At 43.4% G+C, this 27,686-nt stretch overlaps 2 protein-coding genes across 4 annotated transcripts in view; one reads left to right on the top strand and one right to left on the bottom strand.

The window, feature by feature from the left end:
• The window catches only part of PIGF (phosphatidylinositol glycan anchor biosynthesis class F), a 29,038-nt gene extending 9,283 nt beyond the window's left edge, over positions 1-19,755 (top strand). The window contains exons 6-7 of one of the 2 annotated variants that reach the window (XM_055816350.1): positions 7,070-7,203; positions 17,993-19,755. In XM_055816350.1, the coding sequence (XP_055672325.1) occupies positions 7,070-7,183 (114 nt within the window). In that variant the 3' untranslated portion in view covers positions 7,184-7,203; positions 17,993-19,755. Of the gene's footprint in view, positions 1-7,069; positions 7,204-8,539; positions 9,806-17,992 lie in introns of those variants that run through there. The other variant, XM_055816349.1, reaches the window with a different exon arrangement.
• RHOQ (ras homolog family member Q) lies at positions 734-27,261 on the bottom strand. Of its 2 annotated transcripts, none has more exons than XM_055816352.1 (5): positions 26,912-27,261; positions 26,724-26,782; positions 9,341-9,505; positions 8,508-8,603; positions 734-7,786 (listed from the first exon to the last, which is right to left on the bottom strand). In XM_055816352.1, the coding sequence occupies exons 1-5, from the start codon at positions 27,051-27,053 to the stop codon at positions 7,754-7,756; spliced, it is 495 nt and encodes a 164-aa protein (XP_055672327.1). In that variant the 5' UTR covers positions 27,054-27,261; the 3' UTR covers positions 734-7,753. The 2 variants fall into 2 exon arrangements, with proteins under 2 accessions (XP_055672327.1, XP_055672326.1); XM_055816351.1 differs by having other exon boundaries at positions 734-7,790; positions 26,912-27,251.
• Positions 27,262-27,686: the final 425 nt, after the last annotated feature.

The raw sequence follows: 27,686 nt of genomic DNA on the forward strand, positions 1-27,686 counted from the left end.
GGGTGTCAACAGTCTACTTTTAAATTGACTGTAGTCCAGTTCAGAAGTGGAGTATGTAAAGCCACTTCTGTGAAGTTGGTTTTGTAGAAATGGCTTCAAATGAAAATGGCCTGCAGTCACTCACCTGAAGCAAACAAGGTTGGAGGAAAGAAAAGAGTACTGAGGAATGGCAGTAGAGTATTGGGTAAAGCTGCCTGCACTTTTCGGTAAGGCACCTGTTGTCTGAATTGCTACACTGATACATATGGCAGTTCTTCTTATGTTACTTTGCTGCTTCGTGGCCTTAAAAGAAAAAGCAATTGAGGGCAATATTAGGTTCCTTTTCTGTTAATCTATTTGTCCTTAGCTGTCTGCATTGGAACTAGCATCTTTTCCTGCAATCTGAATAGAAGAACTGGAAAATTATATGGTAGTAATCTTTACATAATGGTTGAATGTATTAGTAGAAGTTGAGAAATTTGTAGTACTATTACCTATATCTTACCTGATCAGAAAATGAGATGTCAATACGTCTTGTATATCTTTCACTAGAATTTGTTTTTACTTCAAAGTATTTCAGACTTCTGTGGAGTAAATTTGGTACGAAATTCATCATTGGGAGTTCCAATTCATGTGCTAATGGCTAAAGCCAAAATGCTACTCCATTCTGAGTTATTCGTAAACCAAGGAAAATATACTGGTTCTTTACATGTACCTCTTGTGACATGCAACAAAACCAAGATAAATACAGATGTGTCAGAAAATCTTCACTTTATTTTCCATGTTTATGTTTGAAAAAATATTGCATACAGGGGATATTCAGATTAGTGGGCCTGTCTACATTTAAAAATAATAATGTAAAATGCATTTTTTTAGCATACAACAACTTTTACGCTAAGTAAATATTACATAATAGGAACAGAATATTGGTTTGGAAATAAAATTACATTAATTCTCTGAATAATGTTTCAGAATGGAAATGAAAAATATATAAAGCATTTCTGTTAGAAGTATAAAATATATTGCTGAAAGTCAGTTGGTATCCTGATGATTCATCATTTTTCATTATTCTATTGTTGGTCTTGAAGTAAATTGTTAAGATAATTTGGCCATGCCTATTGCCTCTCTCCTGGTTTTCAGAAAAAATATTTTGTAACAATGCAAAACAGTTGGACAGGGAGGCCTAATCTAGGTTGTTCATGGTTACAGGTCTGCAGAATTAAGCCTATCTCAGACAAAGGTAAAGATAGCTGCCTTACAGGAATGCAAGTTATTCCCTGCAGTAGTTACATTTCTATTAAAAAAAAAAACCCAAACAAAAAAACCAACAAAAAACCCCACCATACCACCCCCAGCAAACTTTTCAAGATTTACTTTGCAAGACACATTTCAGTTTATTACAAGTGTCAGACTGGTAGAATAATTTTGCCAGTGTTTTGAGATTACTGTCTAATTCTTAAACAATTTTAAAAAAAGTTTGCAACACAATTATGGTAATTTAAACAAGGCTGTTCTAGATGATGTTCAAAAGGTTTAAAGAGTTGTATATCCATCTCTAGTTGCTTCTAGCACTCTGCACAGTGGATACATAAGGGTTGTGTTAGTTAGGACAGTTCTAGCAAAGAAATACAAAAACTTCGTTACAGTTGCTCATTTTTTTCAGATTGCCTATTTCAAGTTGGTGTACTTCTAATAACCAAATGCAATTAGGATCCTGGCTTCATGTGTCACCTGAGAATTGACACCCTTAAAAGCATACCACTACTGAAACAGAACTGGATCATTTCTGTGTTAGCAGACACATTGTGACACATCCTTTCTTTGCTCACCCTGAGGTAATTTAGTTGCAGAACAGGATGATATAATCGAAGACCAAAACCTTATCGGCATACATTGTGCAGTGGAAGTAGTATTCCAGACACCCCATTCACTGTTGACAACAACTGAATTTTGGGAATTGTGAAGTTCCTGGGTTTATTGCATGTTTTGGTAACAGACTTTTAAAACGTGTTCCTGGGTTTACTGTGTGCATGCCTACCTATCCATCTGGGTGTTTTGTAGCGTAATTTTGATCTGTAGTACCAGTTACTAACCATAAAGTGACTATTTGAAACGGTATTCTGCCTACAGTGTTTTCATATCATTAGTTAAAAGTGAAATTGATGTATACCCACTTTATACTGGATACTGCAAACTTAATAGGTAGTGCTGATGATATAACGAAAATGAGTTGATTGACTGCTATGCAATTTAGCCAATATGACTGTAAATATTAGCCTAGATACCTCCCAGACATTTGTAACCTGAAAAATCATCTGGAGAATCTTCGGTATGGTTCTTGGTGCTTACTTGAGTAAGCTGAAATAGGAATATAAACTTTCACACTTTCTTGTTATTCACACAGCTGAGAGAGTTCGTTTCCTTCTTGTATTTACTTTTGAGTCTACTACCTACTGTGAAAGAAGTTGCTTTATGTGAGTAGAAGGGATAATAGCCAGTGTTTGAGGGGGTTTCTTTTCAAACCGAGGTAGAAGCTTGTTCCACTTCAGTATGGTTATCAATGTTTATTTAATGATATGTTTTCTTAATGTAAACCTTAATGGTGCGATCAAAGGCAGTTATGCTTGCTTTAACTTTAGAACACAAATCCACAAAACCAGCTTCTAGTTACAAATGCCAGCCTGAAAAAAAACCTCACACTTTCTTCTCCTCAGCATGTGCTTGTCAACACACACATTCTGTACAATGTGATAAGACACTTTTAGTTAACATGTGCATGCAACCAAAATAGATTAAAGGCATGTACTGAATTTTTTTAAGACAGTAGAGACTAAACAATTGGGAATTTAAGGCATGTTAGAAACAGGGAGGGAAAGTATTTGTGCTCATTTATTCAGTTTTAAAATGTAACAAAAATTATCACATAGCTTTCTAATTGACAGTCTGAAATGGATCTTTTGAAATAGTAAGCATACAAAAAATACCGAGTTTAGGAATATGAGAAAAGCATTCATCTAAAGAATGGGATCAGTTTAAGAACAGTAGATTGCCCCACTGTATTTGCATTTGTTTAATTAAAGTTCCAGCAGTCAGCCACTTTATAGTATCTTTAAAAACTTTATTAGGGTCTGGCCTTTATGTCCTTATCAATGCCTATGTAATTCCCACTGCATGGGATGTAAGTTACAGACTTGTAATAGATGACAAAACTGTCATGCAGTCAGAATTCCGGTTTAACTAGCTACATGCACAGTACAGCAGAGCTGGATACCTTGCTGGGATCCTGCAACATGCTCTGCTTTACATGCAATATGTCAAGTATTCTCAAATCAGTTCATAGGTGTTCTAAAGAGCACGGAGGAAACCAGCTCATTTGTGTCCTGAAAGGTTGGCAATTCCTATTTTGAGTCCTTATTCTTAAAATTTAAGATCTAATATATATACTAGAAACCTTGCAGTTCTGCAGTGTCTATTTAGCTATCCCAAAGAAATCTCTGTTAAGTCTTATCACTGCTGCCAGATGAAAAGGCATAAAGAAAATTTAAACAAATAGCAGAAGTCAGGATTATTTTGCATTTAACCACTGGCTCATGCTCTGTCCCTTAAAATACAATTTTTGTGCTTGTGAAGCATGTAGGTAGAGATTTGGTTTTGCCAAGCTGCTGTTCAGATTCCTAATAATCATTACAAGTTGTTAAAATTGCCCTTTCCCACATGCATTTAATATGTAAACTGAGCCTTCTTGTATTAGGCTGTGAGAATGGTAGTTGATGTTTTCCAGCTGCTGGGACAGAAGGCATTTCATGACAGTTTCCTGAAGAATGTTCTGTCCTTTCTCCTGTGCTCCCCATGCCTTTGCCTCCAGACCAGCCTTCCTCCCCCTCAAACACAGTGCAGTTAAGTGGTGTTGTGAAACATCTTATTCCCCTGCTGCTGACCCAGCCTAGACATGACATCAGTACCGAAGCAGGGTATGTCAGCTTCCTCATGGCAGAAGGGAGCATAAAGTAGGAGAAACTGAGCCGAATAGTTCTCAGGGGATCAGAGGGGTGTATTACAAGTCGTGTACTTTAAACAAGTGGAATGGAATCTCTTAGAACAGGCAGATGGATGTTAGCTGCTTAGATTTTTATCACTTAGAAGCAGTTCATAGCAAGTCAGGGAAGCTAAACCAAGTTTAAGAGATAATACAAAAGTCAGGGCAAAAGCAGACTGACCAAGCACAAGTCAAATTCATTTAAAAAGGTCCAATGGAAAGCAGTTCGGTCTCAGAAAAAACGAGGCCAGCAGCTGATGCAAAATAAAGCAACCCACTTTCATAGATGGACAAAAAGCATATGCAAGGGCTGTTATTTTAGCACAGCTGATATGCTTAAGAGCCACATCTTAAATCTCTGATAACCTGCTGCTTTAGATACACTTATAGGGGCATCTGGCTATATGTAGCCTAAAGGCTAGCAGTCAAGAGTAAAAGGTGCAGAACTAGTATCGTTTACCTGTTAAGGGGGGTTTTTTGCCCTTCTTTGAGGGTTAGAGAAAAGGGTCTAAGGACAGCAATGCTCTTAAGTCCAGGCTTTTAACTTGTGTGCATAGGAAGTTTTCAAAAGGCCAATCGAACTGCCTTCAGAACTACTTTGAGCCATCTGACCAGCACGGCAAGAACGAGTAGGTGGCCTAGTACCCTTCTGTTCTATGCCACTAGAAGGAATGAGGTGGTGTTTCTTTTCTGTCTCATTCATAGATAGTGAGAGATGGAGTGTTTTGTGGTTTTTTTCCTTTGACCCCTATCTCTGCCAGCTGCCACTGGTGAGGGTTGGATTTCAGAGCTGAGAGACTCGTGTGTTAACTGACAGCCTAATACTTCCATAAGGTAACGTGATTTTTAAAAAGCAAAGCAAAAATTGTTTTGGAAGACAGAGGCATAATTACTGTTAAAAGTTACATAGCTATTGAAAAACTATGTTCCAAATTGCTGTTCAGTAATGTAAAAGAAGCCACAACAATCATCAGAGATCCTTTTAATTGTACCAGCAATCACTCACTATACACAACATACCAAAAGATACAGGGTCAATGGGTCATCAGGAATACTGGGTCTCTAGTTAAGGGAACATTAAAAATTCGGAGTTCAGCATCTACCTGTACTTCTGAAAAGCAAATAGGCAACTACAGATTCACCTAATGTAGGTAACATTTAATGAAGGATCACTGATCACTCAGAGAATTTGCTAAAAAGACCACTGAGTTAGGAAGCCTCTGTCCATAGTTTTGTGGATATTAGAGTGGTATTTGAATTCATCAGTGGGTAAGAAAGTACAGCTCCTGTTTCAACTGAATGTTACTGAGTGAGCAGCTGAGCTTGCAGGGACTTTTTTATTGTTTTGTCCTTTAGACACGTAATTTGCAAAATGCTAGAAATAATTTTCATTTAAAAGTTAAGAAGATCCACCTGATGTGTAAGTTTAGCCAAGGCCACAAATTCATGCGAGTTTTAAATATACATAATATCTTACCATGCCAAAGCATCTCAAGGCTTTTTGTAGATGATCTACGATACCACTGTTAAATGAATGAAAACAAGCAAGTCTTTGGTTTGAGAGGCAACAGCCAAAATATTCAGCAACAAAAACAAGTAGCAGAGACAGGGTGTCCAGAAATGGAAGAATGAAACAAGGTCAATAAAGAGTACCTAAGGCACCTTGTTTATAGTCATCTTTGCTACACTCCTTAAGACCTCCAAATAATACATAAAACTGCAAATGCTAAGGAATGTGAAGATGAAACAGCTGAGGACAAAATACATTACTCTTATGCCTAATTAAAATTCCCATGACCAAAGGATGTGACTAAATACATTTTTCCAAGTGGTAATGAAGTAAATAGAAGAATCAGAGCTAGGAAAATGAATAAAAGGAGGAACCAGTACCATTAAGAGTAAGTTCATTTGATATTCATGAATTGCAAATCAAAATGAAGTAGAAAAGAAGGCTGGACACTGAGATGTGGATATTTTCTTTAATGTCTAGTGCATTTCTCAGTCTCAAGTACTATAGAAGGTGGAAATGTCCCCCTTAATTTAAAAGTTAAAAAAATAGGAAAGAGCAGTCTCTACTTGCTTCAGGAACATGCACTGTACAGCAGAAAGTGCAAAATTGTCCTTGGAAAAAAAATATGCAAAGGAGAATTTTGAAGAGGATGGGAATTCAGTTTATTTTAGAATAAATATATTTAATCACCAACTTAGTTGAGGCTTTCATCAAGTACGGTATGTAGTTGACTGGTAATATAAGCTACATCTGCGGATAGACTGGTTAAACTTTGTTTAACCACTCCTCCCAGCAAATCAACTGAAAAAATAAAAGGGGGGGGGAAGGGGGAGAGTCCCATTACTACTTTGCCTCAGTACCAGATGGTTTGTGAAAGCAAGTCAGCTGTACAGTCAGTTCCCTATTCTTATACTAGGAAATAGCTTATAATTTGAGCTCTCTGTAACATAATTGGCTTACTACATATTTGCTGAACTGGGTGCAAGATGTTCAGTCAGTTTCCAAACATGTTCCCTCTCTACTGCAAGCCGGAGGGAAATTCATCCCTTTGCCTACTTTTCAAGGAAAAAAAAGAAAAAGAAAGAAAACCCCTCTCTTAATCTCAGTCTATGGCCTTATTTGAATATTTGTTCATATATACAGACAACTCTAAAAGTTTTAGAATGCCATGAGAGATCGGAAGGAGAAATCGCCAAGGAATCTACAGGTTTCCAGGTGTGTGCAACGGAACAGGAAGCTAGGTTAGCTGAACACTTCAGGGGATACAAATACTTACAAGATTTTTCATGTAGTTTTGGGAATATTGGACTAAAGTCTGCAATAGCCAGAAGCCTGTTTACCTTTTAATGCATATTAATTAAAAACTGTACAACAGCATTTAGTGTTCATGAAGATGATTGTTACACTTTTGGCATTTTTAGGAAAGCATGTTAAGCTTTATAAGACTGTACTGTCTTTCAGTACCTAGATTTTGTGCTCACGAAGTACAAAAACCCACAAACATTCTCCTCGTTGTTTGCTTTTACCTTGTGTTCTCCCCTCAGGTATGGCCCGTGTCCTGTTCCCTCGGAGCTACCTTTGGCTATACGGCTGGTCTGATTATTGCACCTCTGTGGATACACTGGAACCGGAAGCAGCTTACATACAAAAGCAGATAACTGGAGCAAAGAGAGACAAGGTATTTCTTTGTGCAGATTCCATACAGACTGTGCAAAAGTTGGGTTTTTTAAGAGAGAGATATATATATATAATATATATGTATAGTCAAAGCAGAAGACTATCCAAATTCATTTAGAGTTTTTCAGGCCAAGCATCTCCACTCAGTAAAATCACATAGATGCTATTTCAACATGGTGCAGTTTTTGCTTCTAGACTGTGTAACCCTGAGAGATTGTACCTTCCAGTCTGAATAAAGTATTTGTAACAGATGTGGTGGTTTCTTCTTACAAGCTTGTTGAGTGTGATTTTATTCCTCTGGATTTCACTGGTTGCAGAAGGCAGAACTGTAGTTTTAGCTTTCAAACCTGTAACAAGTTCACTGTGTACTTAATGCATTGTATTTAAATTCAGTAGAATTTCACAGTAAGCCTGGCCATCGTCAAATGTCTCTCACGTGATCAAACAGCAGTTTATGCATCTTGAGCCTATTCTCTTCTTCACTGTGTGTTTCTTTGGAGTTAGAATGGCTATAATAGCTTCATCAAAAACGGTCTTCAGTCCTTTCTGTGTTAAAGCTGAACACTCCACATAGCAGTAGGCTCCTATCTGTCAAGAAAATAAGTTAATTCAGTAGCAGTATCTTTCAGCTGTTCAGTTCTATCAGTGCGCTGCTGCATGGTTATTTTTTCTACAGTGACATCACAATGTTTGGCTGTGCCCTAGAAAAGTTATCTGCATGTGCATCCCCCTGTAGGAAAAATTAAGATTTGGCTAAAGATCTGGAATGCATTTAAGTTGGTTTGGTTTATAAAGGAAGCATATTAAATTGGATTTGCAGTGGGGTCCTAAGGTATTTTTTATAATTAAACAGCAAAAAAGAATTACATGACCAATTTATGTTTCAAAAATAAGACCATGTAAGTAGTGTCCTGATAAGCGTTGACCACGCAGTGTGTTAAAATGCTAGTATAGCATTCTCAAATAATTTCTTAAAGATGCTTCCAACATTTTGCTTGAGCAGGAAAGGCTCCATCCAACCTCAGCCACTCCGTGATTTTAATTCTCTCTGATTAATGCTTCTGTAGTTCTATGAGTGTTCACAACAGAAAGAACGATTACTAACAGGGAAGTGCTATTACACAGGTCTGCTTGTTAGCTGTATTCAACAATGCAAGTAAATACAGTTAACTGGTAACCAGTCGTAAGGTTTCACACATTGCTTGTAAAAGAAATGGGAAAAGCGGTAAAGGAAGAAAAAGTCAATTGGAAATAGGTTTTCTTGCTTCTTTACTACTTGGTTTCAATTAGGAATATCCAGTTTACCTCTTTCGCTAACTTCTGTCCTTGCTCCACAGATACAGGCTTCTCTTTCATATCATTCAGTCTTGCCAGAGTTTTTGGGTCATCACGAAGATCAATCTAGCAAGAAAGATTGCAGTCATGTTGGAATACTTTTCCTAAACAGTCAGCAGGCTATACCATGCCCTCTTTTTAAAGCAGAATTATTTATTTAATGGATATTACATGTATAAAAATGGAGTCACGTCAGGATTCAGATTGTGGACCCTTCCTTATCCAAAAGCCCTGGAAATGTAAGCTATGAACTACTACCAGAGGGAACAAATGTTTACTCTGTAATTTAGCTCTTCATTTAGATGTGATCATCTCAGAATACCAGAATGTATATCCAGCAGTGGCAGAAAGATTAACCCAAGTAGAATACCAACACGTGGGTCACTTTGTATTTGAAGCCCAGTCCACTGCCCACAAGAAGCAAGAAGAATGGGTACTTCTCCCCTTGCTCCTTTGCTTCAGCAAATACTGGATATGACCAATAGTTGCAGACCCAAGTAATTCCAGTAACATGGGTATGAACAGACAACTTTATTCCGTAAGTCCATGACTTTCTATAGTCATGCTGAGAGATGCAGCCAATCTTGCCACTTCGTTTACAATGCATATATTTTAACAAAATGGAGGTGGCTCATTAGAGAACACCTCCAATCTAGGGGTTTCTGCCACTTGTTACGGTCTTTCTTCCAAAGCCAGAAGGAGGTGCTGCTCAGGTCCTGTTGGGCCTGAACTTGCAGCCCAAAGAGAAGGTGCCATACAATGATGTGAATTGTTTAAATAAAGTAGAACAGAACCAGATATACCTGTGTTCCTACTAGTAAAAAGGGAACATTAGGTGCATATTCCTTCAACTCCGGTACCCACTCTTCTTTCACATTTTGAAATGAAGCAGGGTTTACCACTGAGAAGCAGATAAGGAAGACATCGGTCATAGGATAAGATAAAGGTCTCAGACGATCATAGTCTTCCTGAGAAAGAAAAATTCTGTTACCTGCAATATTAAATTGATGCCTGCATTTTATTAATTTTAACTGTATGCCTATTTCAGGAATTTTTTGAGACAAACTTTCTGAATGTTTACAACTACTCCAGGTTAGTTTGGCTGTTAAAGCAAAATCTGCATATGAGGGTAACTATACATGAATATAAATATTTTTAAAACTGTGTTAATACTGATAGAAACTTACTTCTGTATGAGAATATATAGATGACTACCCTTTAAAAAGTTTTCACTTAAAGAAAAATAAAAAGGCTTATGGTTCAAAATATTTGCAGATCAAAGGTTAGCATTTGTTTGACCAAAGAAAAATGAGCACATGTGACTGCTATAGCGCCATCGCGGTTATACAAAGCTAGACTAGATTAATGCTGTTTAATGCACTTAAATATTCTCTTTTGGATCATATGTAGAGGTGATATTTAAGACCGTCCTTTCTGACTTTCAGAAACCTTACTGTCCTGTTGCTAGTGATCAGGGCAGATGGAGTAAGGATCAGAAGGGACATCTTTTGTCCAGATTCTGCTTTCTGTAAGCAAGCCCAGAAAAGAGTGGGAAGGAACAGAAATTAAGGAACAAGAACAGTAACAGGGGAACATTCATGCCCTTTTCTTGGGAGGAAATTAGTGTGAAAGGATTATTACTTGGGTTGTAGAACCATTTAGTTGGAAAAGACCTTTAAGATCATCAAGTCCAACCTTTAACCCAGGACTGCCAAGTCCACCACTAACCCGTATCCCTGAGCACCGCATCTAGGCATTTTTTAAACACCTCCAGGGATGGTGATTCCACCACCTCCCTGGGCAGCCTGTTCCAATGCTTCACCATCCTTCCAGTGAAGAGATTTTTCCTAATATCCCATCTAAACCTCCCCTGGTGCAACTGGAGGCTGTTTCCTCTTGTCCTGTCACTTGTCACCTGCGAGAAGAGACAGACCCCCACCTGCCTACAGCCGCCTTTCAGGTAGTTGTAGGGAGCAATTAAGTCCCTCTGAGCCCCCTTTTCTCCAGACTAAACACCCCCAGTTCCCTCAGCCGCCCCCCGTGAGCCTGGTGCTCCAGCCCCGTCCCCAGCCCCTGCCCGGCTCTGGACACGCTCCAGCCCCTCAGCGTCCCCCCTGCAGTGAGGGGCCCAAACCCAGCCCAGGGTGCGAGGTGCGGCCTCACCAGGGCCGAGCACGGGGACGGTCACGGCCCTGGCCCTGCTGGCCACACAGTCTGTGACACCAGCCCGGAGCTGGTGGCTCCCTCAGCCCCCTGGGCACACGGGGGGCTCATGCCCAGCCGGCTCTGACCAGCCCCCGGGGCCCTTTCCCGCCGGCAGTTCCCAGCCCCCTGCCCCAGCCTGCAGCTGCGTGGGGCTGGTGTGACCCAGGGGCAGGACCCGGCACTGAGCCGCGCTGAGCCTCATACGACCGGCCTGGGCCCATCGGCCCGGCCTGCCCAGACCCTCTGCAGAGCCTCCTGCCCTCAGGCAGATCAACGCTCCCCACTGCTTGGTGTCACCTGCACACTGACCGAGGGTGCGCTCGATCCCCTCGTCCAGATCACCGATACAGACATTAACAGGGCTGGCCCCAGTGCTGAGCCCGGGGGAGCACCACTTGTGCCCGGCCGCCAGCTGGATGTGACCCCATTCACCGCCGCGCTTTGGGCTCGGCCCAGCCAGCCTTTTACCCAGCGCAGAGTGTAACTGTCCCAGCCGTGAGCAGCCAGTGTCTCCAGGAGAAGCTGTGGGAGATGGTGTCAGAGGCTTTACTAAGGTCCAGGTAGACACCATCCACAGCCTTTCCCTCAGCCACGGGGCAGGTCATCTTGTCATAGCAGATCAGGTTCATCAAGCAGGACCTGCCTTTCATAACTCCGTGCTGGCTGGGCCTGATCCCCCAGTTGTCCTCCGCATGCTACATTATGGCACTCAGGACAACATACCCCATAACCTTCCCCAGCACTGAGGTCAGGCTGACAGACCTGTGGTCTCCTGAATCCTTCTTCCTGCCCTTCTTGTAGATGGGCGTCACACTGGCTGGCCTCCAGTCTGCTGGGACCTCCCTGGTTAGCCAGGGCTGTTGATAAATGATGGACAGTGGCTTGTGAGCTCTTCCACCAAGAAGTCGCTATGGTTGCTTAGAGCCACAGCATGTAAAGCCACCAGTCCTACTGCCAGGGCCTACAATACTATGACAACAGAGGTATGGAAGAGCATTGCCCCTGTCATGAAACAGAGTTCCCTCTAGCGCTAGAGAAAGTGGATTTTTGCCATATTTTTTAGCTAAGAGCAGAAGGGAACATGCCCCATCTTCTCTCTTCAAGGCTTCCTTTGGTCTGTGGCAGTGAATGAATGTCTTACCATTCCTACCTTAGGCTTTTTTTTTTTCCTTTTTTATTAGTATTATTATTATTAACATAGATAACTAACACTGAGCCCCGGCATTGCAGAGACAGTGAAGAATGCTGGGTTTATGCCTTCTCTTCCATAATAAACACCAGTTTATTACGGCTGCAGCAGCCTCCCTCTTCCCCATCTAAGCTTCCCATCTTAATTAAATCTCACAAAGACTGGAATGATTTGTTCATTAAATGCAGAGACAGAAATGTAATTCAACTCCACGTTTGAAATGAGACAGAAAATTAAATTTTTGTTTCCTTGGCAACAGTCACATTACCAGATTCTTAACCTATAGTTGCACCCTCAAAAAAAGCCCTTCATTGATTGTTAAGTTTTAAAGGCAGAGGCGCTAGAATTTCAGAAAACCTGTAAGAACTTCCTCAGAACAGTTTCTGCTAGACCCATCATTTCATTTGGAAGTCAACAGCTATGGGAAGAGGGCTGTTACCCTCATCATGAAATGGAGAAAAGACAAGCACTGGAGGAGATTATGCACTAGCAAGGAGCTGACCACTGGCCAGTACTCTTCAGTGTCTATTTATACAATATTCTTATTTGTAATCAGTATTCTCATGTGCCATTTGGTTATATACTCTACTGCCAGTCTTGTATACTCTACAGTTCTGTCAATAAACTAGAGCATACTTGGCTCTAAACGTAGGCCCCCGATTTCACAAGCACCGTAACTGACACTCCTGTGGAACTACAACATTTGACAGGCCTTTTTGAAGATCAGTTTCCCTGCTAGTGTCAGGCTCCTATCCTGATTCAAAAGAGAGAAACAGGAACGTGTCTTTTCCGCACCTGTAGACATCCACCACAGAAAGCAGAAACAACTTCAAGAACATCACAACAGCAACCTGAAACTATTCAACATTCAATTCTTTCTTTGAGCACCTATTTTACATTTCACTTCTACTACTGAATATAGTTAGATCCTGCTCAGGGTTGCCACTCTGTTTTCTGGGGTGGAGATGAAAATCCTAAAAGAAGCTTCCCAACTGCAAATTACACTGGTCCCTGGAGTACATAATCTGCATGCGAGAACACACAGACAGATCTGTCGGCTGCTCTCAAATTCAGCTTAGTAATCATATGTGGGGTATGATTGAATAGGTCTTCTTAAAAAAATATCTAGTTTAAAGTTGTAATTTGTTCTTGCCACCAAAAGGCTGCCTTTACTACACTCAACATTTTCTGAAAACCTTGCAACTGTGTTACAGTACCTAGAATACTGTCTGCATTAAATGCTGGAATGGAGAAAACACTTCACTGTCACCAGAAATTATGTTAGTCCATTGACTGTAAAAGATCTCTTTAGTTAATCCACTTCAAATTACAGATGGATCTTTTTACTCATAGCAAATACTAGGCATCTTCTGCAAAGCCAAGTTACATTTGCATGGTTTACTTCAAAACTTTTATATTTGGTTTATCTTTTTAAATCCCATTGGATACCAATCCTTGTGCATTTAGCCACATCTTGGTACTGCACCTTACTTCCCACGTGATAATCAGCGCTCATCTGGGAGTGAGCAATGTTACCGCTTTTTTAGGCATGTGCGTTGCCAAACCCTTTTCCTGCCCCCCTATCTATTTATATGCCTTTTGATTTATACCCTGTCCCATCTGCACTGGGCAAGCTGTGGGTCCATCCTGTGTAATTAAGAAGTTAAACTGAAGGCAAGTACAGTGTGATCGGATACATCATGTACCACGGCCAAAAATGTAAGTGGTATTCACTACAGTGACTTCACTGCATTTACACTTACTTAAATTAACAGAGAAGTTGGCTATAGCCACCAGTCCTGCTGCTTGAATCAAATCAGCACTGTCAGGCTCTCCTTTAAACCCTGTCTGTGCTATGAAAATTAGGTTTGTATTGATACTAATAATGGCAAGTAATTCTAATAAAGCTTCCCACCACATGATTAGACTGGTCCTGGGTACTCCTAAGAGAGACCCCAGCTTAAATATTACCAGCATCTAGTAGGCCATCTGTGCTTAAACTCCTTTTGCTCCCCAACAGCCCCTCAGAAATGGCAATCAAACTTGAAAACCTTCTCTGATGTATCGGGCCTCAGTAGCTGAGGCACTTGGTAGAAGAATCTGAAATACCAAATGTATTTAGACTGAGTATTAGACAAGCCTGGAAAAATCTGGTTGATTCAACTACAATTTATTTCCTGAATCCAGTGTAAGGGAAAGAAACATGGTTTATTCTAAAATTAAATGCAATGGCAAAATCTAATTATACTAGCCAGTCAACACAAATTCCAATTTGAGTGCATGTACACACCACACTTAGAGCAATCAGACTTCCAATCTAATTGGGAGAGGCACTGCATGTATATTTAGACATTAAAAATATTTATAAAGAATTTAACTGGAATATTTTAAGAATGTGAATGAGATAGGCAAGAAAGCTACTAAGGACTGAAATATACAGCACAAGTCTTAAAAACTCGAGGCTATAATAGTGAAATGGCTCATTCTCCAGCATACTCTGGACTTCAAAACAGAATTCTATACAGATAGAAAAACATGCTGAAAATGTGAGAGTTGTAATAACTTCAAACTGGATGCAAGTATGTTGGCTTAATTAACATTATATGGAGCTGTGATTCCCTATAAAAGATACGACATTGCAGCAGGACTGTCCATCATTTTCCTAGTATGCCTGTGGTAACCCAGGCCAGCTGCCAACACAGAACAGACATGGGGAAGGAGATGAGGTGAAAGAACTAATGACCTGACTTGGCTTCTCAACTCCAAACTGGGAAGGACTGTTTGGGTGTTTTGGTTTGTTTTTAAGGGGGGAGAATGGAAATTCACGCTTCTAAATTCTCATTTCATCCTAGTTTTGATATTCCATAAGTAAGTCTAGCATTGCCTTTATCTTAGCTCCTTAAAGTCTGTGCTTTAGGTCTCTTTTTCCACGTTGCAGTACCTAATAATCTGCGTCTCTGAGATTTTCTGCTGCCTTCTACTTGAATACTGAACCACTGATTTTCGCTGTATTTTGGATGTTCAGGTGGATTTGTTTTAACATGCCCAAAATTTAGCTATTTCTTTTCCTGACAGCCTGCTCAAAACCAGAGGTCTTGAACTTTTTGTATGGAGACTGAAGAATGGCATTGCAAGTCTGCAGCATTATATTCTTCATTGCAAGTGTTTGCTCAGACTAAAAGCTGAATGCAGTGGTGTGTTCAAAGTTATACAATTGATTTTGAACTAATACTTTTGCCCGATTCCATGGATATCAGCTGAGACACATAGTTTTTAATATAGATAATATTTACATTATATTATTTATTTATTTATTTATTATATTATTAAATATTATTAATATAAATAATATAATAAATATATTATTAAATATTATATATTTATTATTTATTATAAATGTTTATATTTATATATTTATATTATATTATATATTTAATTATATATAATATATATAATATAAACTATATTCCTAACTCTGCCACTGACCCAATATGTAGCCCTGAGCAAACCATTATCCTCTCAACTTCCATCTTCCCATCCGTAGAGGTTTGCTAGCTTAATAATGCATTAGTCTTTGCAAAGCACTCCAAAAGCTTTTGATGTACATAGCTTATGTGCAGTGAGATATTTAAAAAAAAAATAAACTAAGAAAAAGTGAAGTCTAATAATTTCTGGACAACCTTCTTGACCCACAAAAAGCATTATTTCCTTGTATTTATCAGAAAACTGAGGTTAAGAGGTGCAGGAATACTGAGAGCCCACAGTACTAGAGCCCCTGTAGCTCCCCTGTTTCATGGTATGATGCTCCTCCCTGACGAAGGTGAAGTGATGGAGACAGAGGTCCTTACCCCTCTCTCCATAATGTGAGGCCACAGACCTCTTTCTCCGCTGGAATGGCATTAGGGTTTATCCAATTTGGAGAGATGAAAGGCAGAGTCGTTACATTTGCAGGCGATACCTTCCGGTGCCTTGACCAAGACCTTTGGGGAAATCCATACCTCTCAGATCTGCTGTGACAAGGTAGTGGAGAAGATGTTCACCTAGATCTGTTTATTTGATTTTTCTTCCTTGCATATATGAGGGCTAGGGACTTTAAGCACAGAGGAGAAACCAAATGCTGGTATGTCATTACCATTGCAGCAGGGGCCCTGAACAAGGTGTGTCACGCTTATGTTTTAATCCAGGCCTGGTGTTTTGTACTCGGATGGAACCAAAGTAGTTAATGATCTTATGTGTTTTGCAGCTTAGGAATGAAATTTTAACTATTCATCTCCAGTTAAATGACATACTCTTACAAACAAAAGGATAGGCCTTTTCTTTTCTATCTGAGAAGGTATGAAGTGGACGGGAGGGAACAAAACAAAGCTTGCACCACTGGAGGAAAAACCGGAGCTCAACAACTCTAGGTTTGTGATCTCTGTGTTAGCAACCACCTGTTGCTTTCACAGCTTACAACAGCCATCGTAAGAGGAGGTTCTCACGCCCAACCATCTGTTTTTAGAGGGGAAGCCAAAAATAGACATCAGGCAGAGTTGCTAGAGGAATCCAACCTTCATGCAGTGAAGGGTAATCACTGCTGCTGCTCCGAGGGTCTCAGTGAGACACACATATGTAACCAGCTGGCTTCTGCGGAGCAAAATCCCAGCCAAAAGTCCAAGTTTTAACCCATTTCACAGTAGGGCTTGGTAATGGCAGTTGAAAGTCCTCTCTCAATATGAATTGCCATGCTTTAATTTTTGAAGTGCATTTCAAAGCTATCCTTCAAGACTGCATTTTTCAGTTTTCCTCCCTGAAAATAAATTTCCGCTTCAGAAGGCCCCCCCCCTGTAATATTTTCGGAAACGTAACAAGTGAACCATAATGATGTTGTATCCAACGTGTGCCCCAGGGACTTAGTAACAGCTCACAGTTACCCCCATGGACACATCCTGCCATCTCCCCCAGTTTATTTGGCATTAATGGCTGATCGGCAGCTTTGTTGCGAGCACCGGGCAAACCTCCTGGAGAGGCACACCAGGAAGCAGCCCTCGCCCCGCTGAATCACCCTGTGGTTTCTGATTCTGTGAGATGCTTGGGTGGGGGAGGAGAGAGAGGGAAGTGGTCTGTCCTGCCCCATGCCAAGCACAAATTGCTTCCCTGGCTAAAAAACTCTCTGAGTTTTTTCACTCCGGGCCGTACAATACCGCAAGCCTTTGCAAGGAAGGAGGGTGGAGCGTACCCAGACTGCCGCTTGCTAGGCACCACTAATGCAGGACCATTTGGCAACAACAATCAGGACTGACACAGCATCACCGTAAAACGTCTGCTTGCCCAATTCTGCAACCCAAGCCCTGTTATGCTAATCGCTACATTTGATTTCTCAGTCGCCTACATCTGTAGCCACTAGCTTCTCAACACGCGAAACACGATGGGGCGATTATTCCCTGGCTGCAGGGGAAAAGTGCACTACAGACCCTCTGTCTCTTTACAGGCTTCTGGGGATACAGCCTGCATGGCTAAAGAAAGCAGAATTGTCCTGTTGTTGTGGCTCATTCACAGAGGTTTCCCAGGGAGTGCAAAAAGCTGCCGATTTGGGCCCAGCATCTATTTTTAAATTATAGAAAAGGCTGCAAGAATGCAGGATAAGTGCTCTTTCATTGTATTCTAAAAATGAAGTAAGCGGATCTAAATCCATCTCTAAATTCCTGTGAGGAGGCCTGTTCAAAGAAGGTATGAATTATACATTGAAAAAGCCCAAGCTTTGTGAATTACAATTTTTATATTTTTTTTGACAAAACTTTCCTTCTGGCGTATTTGAGGACTATGCAGCTGCTTACACATCTGAAAAGCTTTTCTGTACAGAGAGAAATAACTAGCTGGAAACCGGAGCCTAGTAAGATGGATTTTAGAGCATTAGAGACAAGAATATTCCTTTAATTATACACAAAATTGTCTTTAAGTGATCGGAATTGATCCCAGTCTTAATGTGGGATTAAATACTGCCCAGATCCTACATCTTGCCATGTGGTGATGCCAAACTATTTTCCTAGACAGTCTCAACAGAACACTCTCTCCTCCACAGGAACTTCAACTTGCTGGTTTCTTCATGGTTTTATAAAAATAGAAGTCCCTGACTTTTCTCTGTTAGCATCTGTAACAACAGAACATGGATTCCACTGACTGCAAGCAGTATCAGCGAGCACAGTTTCACTTAAACACCTTATGCCAGCTGCTTACCCACTGAGAAGTGGCAGAGCAACTGCCATGGACAAGCCCTTTAACTCCTAACCCATGAGAAACCACCAGGCTGTGGTGCGCTCCTGCGCCAGGTCCTTTCTCACTGTCAATGACCTTACGAACAGCACTCTTCCCACACAGGATTTCCACTTTCTCCAGGAAAGGAATTCACCCTGGTTTTGGTGACTGCAGCCATGAAGTCAGGATTTTCCATTCTTTCAGATATGGGCAATCAAAGGAAAAAAATACAATTCACACTGGCACAGGGGATGTGGTCGGACCCTCTGCAGAACCCACTCTTTGGAAAGATGGGTCCTTTCACTTTGTTTTTACAGAAGTATGACCACCAATAAACTTGTTTTCACAGTGAAAACAGACTATGGAATAGAGATGGTTTCATATAGTTACCCATATCGCGTCGTACATGTCTTTTCATTTGCTAACTATACAAATCCTGCCCAGACAAGAGAGACTGATCAGTTAGGTGTCCCGTTCCCTTTCACTTTTTACAAATAAACCCAAAAGCACAGTCTTCAGTCCAGTGTTGAGTAACGGCTTTGTAAGATAGAAGACTAAGCCTTCCCACTGACTCCTTCAAGATTAATTCCCATCATGCAACTTCTCAGAAGATGAAGTGCCAGCGTATCGGTGCCATCATGTGCACGTTGAATAAACACATCTCAGTGAAAAGTGTTGCTGGAATTCATGGAGTTCCTAAGAGTCTTCTGCACCTTGTTTTATGTCAAGTCCCAATTTGTCAAGTCTAACAGCTTCCATTGAAGAATGTGGTAGAACACTCAATGATTTCACTGTAGCAGATATTAAGGCAGTTGAAAAACTGCCTATGTTTTTTCTTTCTTAAGTGAGGAATGTGTAAGCCATCTCACTGCCCGTGGCTGGCCTATCTGTTGGTTGTTAACTGAAGATGCATCCCAGGTTGTGCCTGGCAAGCATCCCTTATTGACCTCGACACTGCATCCCAGCTGGAAATCTGACCAACGAGGAACCAGCATTAAGTCCTACAGATAATCTTCTAGCCTTCATGGCTACATCTAATTTAGAGCACAAGCTGCCTGAGACACTTTCAGTCTGTGTTTTATTAATCTGAAGCAATACGCTCACCTGGGATGCTGACAGATGTTCCTTTGCTCTGGAGAATAATGCTGCCACCTGCATTTTTATACACACACCAGCAAGTGCCAGCCATTGCAAAGAATTATTAAGACATGCCACAACATGGATGCAGCGCAGGGGATTAAAACAGACCGAGGACAGTAGCTGCTAACGCATCAAATGACACAACCTTTTCAGAACTGCTGAAAGTGTCATGTAGCGCTCAGACACATTTTTCTTAACACAAATCATCCAGTCGCTAATCCAAACCAACAGACTGCTTATAAAACCGCAGACCAGAGCAGTAAAAAGATACGGCTCCCCTCCTCTCTGCCCTCATTTTGCATGTTTTCTAATTAGACATGGGACAGTTTTGTTAAACGTGTAACTGCTAATTTGGAGGTTTAAAAAAAAAAGTCCTGAAGCTCTGTTCCAAAGCATCCACTTTAGTGATGTTGGGGTTTATAATTCACAATAAAACTGCAGGATTTGGAATCAGTGTGCTTTATATTATTTCTTAAAGCCCAGGTTCCTGGAGTCTCATGATTATATAAAGAAAAATCACATCCTTTTCACCCTTAAATGAAAGATAAATTGCTAGTACCCCACAGATACAGAGAAAACTTGAATACATGAAGCTCAAAGCTTTAAAGGAAACCCATATCCAGCAAAGGGCAAAAGAAAGTCTCAAACCCCTTTTGATTTCCTAGGTCTTTTAGGTAGTGGTGTCTGCGGATTGCAATAGCTGACTCATCATTTTGAATGCCTGGGACTGACAAAACCTCAGTATTGCTGAAGTAAGTTTTACGTCTACTTTGTCCATGTGTTCTCAATAAAGGAACTGGAACAAAGCTTACTGAAATCAGCAGCAGGGTGCCTGCTAACACACAGCTTTGGATCAGACCCTAACACACTCTGCAAGTCCTTTTGCACTGCAGGTCTGCGCAACGGAGGCTGTACTCCAGTCTGAATTATATTTAGTTCGTTTTAAGATGTAGTTTGGAGGCTGAATCAGGAGCTAGGTTATAAATGCAAAATACACATTTTTTATACTTTTCATATTTACCAAAATATAGAGCTCTTTGCAAAGGAAATGGATTTCAGTTAAGAAGTCTGACTACGAACCTGCCGAAAATTCCCAGGGGCTCATATGTTCTCAACCAGAAAAACCCTCCTAGCTCATGCCACCTTACTCAGCTGTCCCATTCCATCACTCTTGCCTCCTGTAGTACAGCTCTACATTATATGATACTCAGATGAGTGCAGGTGCACACACCTTCTTCAGATCTGGGAAGTTGGGAAGTAAGAGGATACACAGTGGCATTGTGCTGGAAGAGCAGTAACTGTTGCTTGTATTCAGTGTTGCCTTTTTAGCTGTTGATGTCTAGATAGCATTGAAAGCTGTCACTCACTGTATCTTGAAGAAAGTATAAATGAGTAAAATTCAGAGAAAACTGTCACAAACTAAAGAATAGCTATAGACTCTTAACCCAGGAAAAAAAGGATTTTTACTTGATTACATAATCAATGTTTAGGAAGAATCTCTCTAGGTCAGGGGTCTTCATAAAAATGTGCTTTTAACATACCAAAAATTGAAGTTTCAGAGAACCTCTCAAACTTAGTTTGCTTTGGGTCCTTTACTTTGGTCTGCCACTCTTACTGTCAATTTGGTGAAGACATGCTAGATCTACATTTTCAAACACATCCCTTACATCTGATTTTAACAAAACTCCATGCTGCTACTCAGAAGTACTGTGGGGCTTTTGACGCTCTGAAAGTGAAACATAACCGTCTTGCATTTCCAGCATATATTTAGCGGATGCTTTCGGGAACTCAAAGCAGCTTGTCCCATCCTGAGAATCCTCATCTGGCGATAAAAATACTTACCTTTCTAGGGAAGCTAGGACGCTTTCAGTGTGACTCACAGCTCACAGCGAGGTGTTTGAATGCAAGCTTTGCACTGGGATTATTATTGTTGGAAGGCCATTTTTTAAAAGAGAATCTGAAGGTTCCCTTCCTTTTAAAGGGAAATCTTGTCTTTGCTTAAACGCTTGTCTAGAGAACTCTTGACAGAGAGATTGTAAATTCAGGCACTTCAGCTCCTTCTTTTGCCTTGAAAAACTTAAATTTCAAAGGGAGAATCTATGCACGTTTCTATTTTATCTGCATATATCCAGTTGCTGCTGCAGAGCCATTAAATCTATGTGGCTGGCAACATCCTGAAGCACGAAGCAGCTTCAGCGGAGGCTGAGCTATTCACAGGCCAGCATGTCGGGAGCGAGCTCACTGCTTCCCAGTGCCAGCTGCCAGCTCGGCTGGGACAATGTAAAACGAGCAAGGGAAAATGCATGTGGGAGGAGAGAGGCGCCGGGGGGGGGGGGGGGGGGGGGGGGGGGGGCGGGGAGCAACACAAAAAGAGGACAGGATGTTAATTGCTAACGTTTAATTTTTAGATCTCCCAAAATCACGTTATAGGTTTCAGTGTTTACAACTCTACAGTAAAGGGTGGCAGGCTTTGCACTGTGTGAGACCGTGCTTGCGTGTTTCAGGCTTGCACTTGGCACTACGGCTGCGTGGTAAGTGCAACTCGGAAGGAGTAACGTGGTCTCGGGAGGGACATTTTTATTTCACAACAGACCAGCCAAAATGATCAGCAGCTGCCTCTCCTTTCAGTAGGGTACTGAAGTGGTACCTGCTAAGCCAAGGCTACATACCAGAGCTGAGACAGACAGACAGCAAAGAGTACAAAGATTACTGCTATTTCTCGTTTTACTTATAGCAACCACCACAAGTTTGGTGACCATCCATATTAATAACCACACCTCCACCCCGCTCTTTCCCACAGGCACATTCACAGTTATAACTGCTTGTTTTTACACCTGGCCTTAATGCAGGCACTGATCTTCCTAATATTTGGCTCAGCTTTATGCACTTCAGCAGCCTGACCAGCTTTAGTATAAAACTGCTTCTAACATCAGGGCCTCTGTTACAACCAGAAAACCGGTGTACCTGAATTAAGATGGCTGCGGCTGCAACTAGCCATCGGTATCTGAGCTGAGAGAACCAACAAGTGGCTCCTTCTGCTCTTGTGCTTAACATGTTTTGTGGCTACTGTTCTGGCAACAGTTGAGAAGGCACTGAGAATGTTACTGTATCAGACCTACAGCTTATCCTACCTGTATGAGGGCACTGAAGGCAGAGGACCAAAAAGTGGAAAGCCAAGGAACAGTTACCTCAGCTTTCTCCAACCAGGCCATGCTAGTATCACAACAGTAAATGATGCTGAGGGATACACATGTTATTACCAGGCACTGCACCATAGTAAGATTCACTCTGCTCCTTTTGTACCCTGCTCTGCACTGCTCAGATGCTGGCTTGGTGCCCAAACAGCCATGCTGTGCCTCAGCATCTCTCTTCCTGGGGCAGCAGGAGCATCACAAGCTCTGTTCCTGCATCCTCCCCATCCTCCCTCCAGGTCCTGACAATCCTTCACAGCAAAGACACAGGAGCAGAGAGAAAGGCTTCCACCTGTACGTGCTCAGCACATCCTGGAGAAAAGGGACACGATGAATGAAAACCCCGCAGCAAAAGGGACTGAGAGAGAGGAAGATGGACCCCAAATGCCAACTTAAACAGCAGCTTTCAGTATGGAGCAAGAACTCCAAGAGGTAACTCCCGTGTGTCCTCCCACTTATCCCAGTTATTTGGGACATGGCAAAGGGACACGCAGCCGCCCTTTTTTGTTAGTGCTTACAGACATTTCTCCAAAAGTTTTAATATCATGAGAGTTGGCAGTATTATTTTTGGTATTATAGAAGATCAAAATGATAACCACTTGTCACTAGTTCAACAGCACTCCAACACAGTGAAGTTAAACCCCTGAAGAAGCCACAGTTCTCTTCCCAGGCTGATTTTGCCATATATGCCTGCTCAATGAAGAGCAGTACCGGCAACGAGTTAGCCTCCCAGAGCAAAAGGGGCTACTGCAAAGCCAAAGGCATCCAAGCATCAGTATCACAAGCACTTTATATTTGAACCTCAGTGCATTGATACTCCCAGATCCAGGCGATGTAGGTAGGTTCCATAGTTCTCATCCTCCTGGGGAAACCAGGACCCACTCCAAGCCCACTCAGTCTCAGCACATGGCTATGTGCAGCAGCGAGGCTAAAAGGAGCTGCCGGCTCCACCTCTGGGAGGAATTGCTGGAGGAATGTCCTCTCGGACACCACCAGCACCGAATTCCCACCTGCCTCCCTGGCGCGGCAGCCTGCCTCCACAGCTGCAAACCCAAACGGGCTCCGAGAGCCTCTGCTGCCTAGCAGCTGTACTGGCTATTTTCTGCTGAACCAGGGCCGCCTCAGTATTTCCAGCCAGAGAAAAGCCTGCCTGAACTCACACACACCCAAGGGGGGGGAAGTCTGTCTGCATATAAACTGAAGTTTTTCCCTGCTATATATAACCTGGCAAAAAATGGGATTTTAATGGATTTATTCTCAACCTATTCTAAATTCACAAAGACAGGAGGCATTATGTCACCAGCATAGTTACTACACGTGATCCTGTGTGTGTTGGGATGAAGTGAGTTAGAAATGAGTACTGGATGCCACGAACTCAAAAGCTTGCAACTCCTCGGCCAATGTGAAGTCTGTCATGACTTACTTAACACATAACCATGCAAGTTAAAAGAGACTCATAGGCTGGTAAATCAGTGTTTCAGTGCAATGAGCCTGCTGTGCACCAGTTATAAATCAAAAGGTCTTTAATCCTTGCTCTGCTATGGGCTTCCTGCATGGATTTGGCATAGGCCACAGTGGTCAGAACCTCCATTTACCCCCTCATTCCTCTTCCCCTCCAAAATGAGATCTGTAGATTGTACCCATGTACTCTGTCCAGAGCTGGGAGGATAAACATGCTGAAGATCGTCAGCTTCTTAGATACCACAGTAATCACGCACTGCCAAGTTTTCATGAAATGGTACTATCAGGCCAGTATTTTAAAGTAAAACTATTTGGGGGTGACAGAAATAAAAGCAGTGATATATGCTGGCACAGAAATCCCGACTTTGAGCAATGAAGAATCTAAGCCGTACAGAAGTCTGTGCAAGGAGCAGGCATGCACCAGATGCAGCATGCTGTTTCCTCAACACAGAGGAGGCACCATCAACTCATGTCTTTCCTGCTCTTTACCATACACATTTAAAGCATTAAAGTAAGCTTTCTGTTATTGCATAGCTCCGGGAAGACTGCTTGTCAGCACACTGTCTGATGAAGCAGCTTTTAGCTGAATGAAATTGCTGGACTGGCATCTTCACAGATTCCCCTCCTTAGTTGTGCTATATGTTGGGATGGGGCTCCCGTGGGCAGCCCTAGACGTCCACCAGTTCCCCAAACATGCTGAAGTGGGATGGGGATAATGGTAAAGATTTTATTAGCGTTGCAGGTCTGACTAAAAGGGGAGTTTTGCCAAGACCAGATATATTTGTAAAGGTAGCCTCATTAAAATACCCCGTGTGAGCTCAGGCTCCTCTGAATTAGGCCAGCAAGATCTGGTCCTGGCTACATCAGAAACTGCCTTGTAATTCAAACCTAAGATTTCAGCTTCTCAGAATCCAGGGAAAAAAGAAGGCTTACCTCAACTTTTTACATGTCTGGCTATACAATTTTGCACTGAAAAGTTTTTCTTAGTATAACAGGAATACCTTCCCTTGCTGTTTGCTGCAAACTGGCCGGTTTACCCTACCAGCTTTTGAGGAGACCAAAGGTCACTCAGCTTTGTACTCGGCACATGCAGGCAGAGCAGGATACCACAAAATCACCTTAGTTAAGGTTACACAGAGCTAACAACACACGCTCCCATTAATAGCAACAAGCCAGCACAAGCAGTTTGAGACAGCATCCACAAATAAGCTATGCATATGTGCAGTACTGCTTACGGTTGCTTTCACATTTTCCAATGCTCGTTATAAAAAAAGAAAAAAAGAGAAAAATAGTTGCATATTAACCAAATGCTTCATTTGCCCAAGCACTGGATGTTCATTTTGTAACCTACTTAAGTTGTATTTTACAAGCTGTGTTCTGAACAAATTACTACTGAAAAACAGGACTATGACAGTAATAAGAAATGCACTTAGTTGGCATAAATATGACTACTTTGTGTTTACGTCAGTGAGATGACAATCATGAAGTCAGCCTTTTTGGGAAGAGTCTCACCCTTCAGGAATCAGCTTTCTGGAAACAGGTCTGTTTAAGTACAGTTCTCATGGAATTAATTTCATTACCGATCTCAGGCCTAACAAAGATATAAAAGACCAATTAAATGCTGCTTCCCTTACTTAAGGCTGTACGCAGGTCTAAAAAGGTGCACTAATCTAGGCAGCGCTTGTTCAATTCAGTATAGGAACAGCATGGTTAAAAAATATGGCTTCAGCCCATGCGCGCCCAGTGAGATTATTTTACTAGTTGCTCTTTACCACAAGGAAGCATGTCTGAGGTCATGTGAGACCAAAACACATGCTCACAGTGCAAGAAGAAGTTTTAATATAAGGAATAGACAACTTCACAAAAACCCATGCAGCGTTCCTGTGTACCCTCCATGTCTCCTGGGGGGGCCCGGGGCCCCTCCCGGGGCCAGGCCCATTGCAAACCAGTTTGTCACCGACCAGGCACCCCCAGAGAGCTGGGGGTACTTTAACCCAGGAGACGGTACTCCAGTGCCGTGCAAGTTAAGCTATCCAAGAAGTGACTTGAATAATGGAGCCCTGCCTTTAGAAACTGTGCCTGTGACCCCCCCAAACATCAAGCTCTTTACTCATCGCTAAAGTTACTTAAGGTACGTGCTGACATCGCATCTTTCACAACAGGCTGTAATAACCTTAACCAAATGAATCACTTGAATTGTCTGGGATAGCAAAGAAACCCGGGTTATCTCAAAGGCAGCGGCTGGGAATCACGTTCCATTGTTTTCCACCTTTAGGCTGAACAACTCTTCTTAGCTACTGAGAGCTGTAAAGCGTAAACACGGCGAGCTGCGGCAGGCTGGGTCTGTGCCCGAGCTGACGCTTTGAGGCAGCAAGTTCCCCCCGTGCTGAAGCAGGCACATTGCCCCCATCTGAAGGCCGCCGGGAGGGTCGGCAGGCCGGGGGGGCTGGCCGGGGGCGATGCCCTGCCCGCGGTGATGCCTGCACAGTCGGGGCCGCGCAACCCGCCCTCCCCCAGCGCCAGGCTATGCCCCGGCCGCAGCTCCCCCGCAGGCGGCCACGCACCGCTAAAAATAAAGCCCGTCTCCACCAGCCCGCCCTCGGGAATAAGGGTTGGATCGATGTTTTTCTTTCCAAGCCGGTTTGCATCAATCGCCCCCCGCCCCCCTCCGCCAACCCGCCTCTGAATCACCCAGCCCGGACCGCAGCCCCGCAAACAACTTCAGCGCCGGGATCGCCGGGGCCGGGGGCCGCGCTCGGCACTCACCTGGCCGGCGGTGTCGTACAGCCCCAGCAGGTACTGCTTGCCCCCGACGGTAACGCTGACTGCGAGGGGGAGAAACACAGCGGGTGAAGGGGGGCAGACCCGGCCGGAGCCCCCTCCCCGCCGCCCGGCAGGGTAAGGCCGGGGGACGCGGGCGGCCGCCGCCGGCGCCGGGCCCCCCGCCCGCTCACCTGCGTAGTGGTCGAAGACGGTGGGCACGTACTCCTCGGGGAAGGCGTCGTTGGCGTAGCTCATCAGCAGGCACGTCTTGCCCACGGCGCCGTCCCCCACCACCACGCACTTCAGCATGACCGCCGCGCTGCCATGGGCCATGGCCGGAGCCCGCCCTCATGGCCCCGCGGGCGCGCCCCGCCGCGCCGGGCCCCCCGGCATCGCCGCCGCCGCCGCTCAGCGGGCGCCCCCGCCGGCCCCCGCCGGGCGCGGCCCCCCCGCCATCCGCCGCCGCGCTGGGCCCGGCGGGAGCCGCCTTCCCCCGGCCGCGGCCGCGCCGCGCAGGGGAAGCGCCCGCCCGGGCGCGGGGCCGGGCGGAGGCGGGGAGCGGCCGCCGGCGGGGCGGGGAGGGGCGCCCCACGCGTGGGCTGGCGGCGGCCGCCGGGGCTGCGGGGCTGGGGCTGGCGAGCGGGGACGAGCGGCCGCCCGCCCCGGCCCCGCTGCCCGCAGAGCGGCACCCCGCTCCGCCGGCTGCGGGCGCGCCCCGCGCGTTCCCCGGGCAGCTGCGGGGGCGGCGGGGCCCGTCCGTCCCCTGGCGGCCCCCTGCCCGCCATCGCCCCGGGCGTGCATGGGGACCCTCGCTCCGTCCTCCGGCCTTTGCCCGTAGCTGGGTCCGTAAGCGCGGAAACAATCAACGGCACCAGAAGGGATTTCTCTCTGCGCCGAGCTTATGGTCGTTGGGTCTGAAACGCAGCAGCGGGCGTGCATTTACAGAACGCTGACGGGTGCGGTATA

Source organism: Falco peregrinus, chromosome 11 (genome assembly GCF_023634155.1).
Source record: "Falco peregrinus isolate bFalPer1 chromosome 11, bFalPer1.pri, whole genome shotgun sequence".
Taxonomy (NCBI): domain Eukaryota; kingdom Metazoa; phylum Chordata; class Aves; order Falconiformes; family Falconidae; genus Falco; species Falco peregrinus.

Excerpts from the sequence above, each read along its gene's own strand:
- RHOQ (XM_055816351.1), bottom strand. The coding sequence starts at position 27,053 with ATGGCCCATGGCAGCGCGGCGGTCATGCTGAAGTGCGTGGTGGTGGGG. Across the intron at positions 8,604-9,340 it reads TTTTACTAGTAGGAACACAG|ATTGATCTTCGTGATGACCC; the intron begins GTATATCTGGTT and ends CTTTCTTGCTAG. Across the intron at positions 7,791-8,507 it reads GACAGAAGTTAGCGAAAGAG|ATAGGAGCCTACTGCTATGT; the intron begins GTAAACTGGATA and ends TTTTCTTGACAG.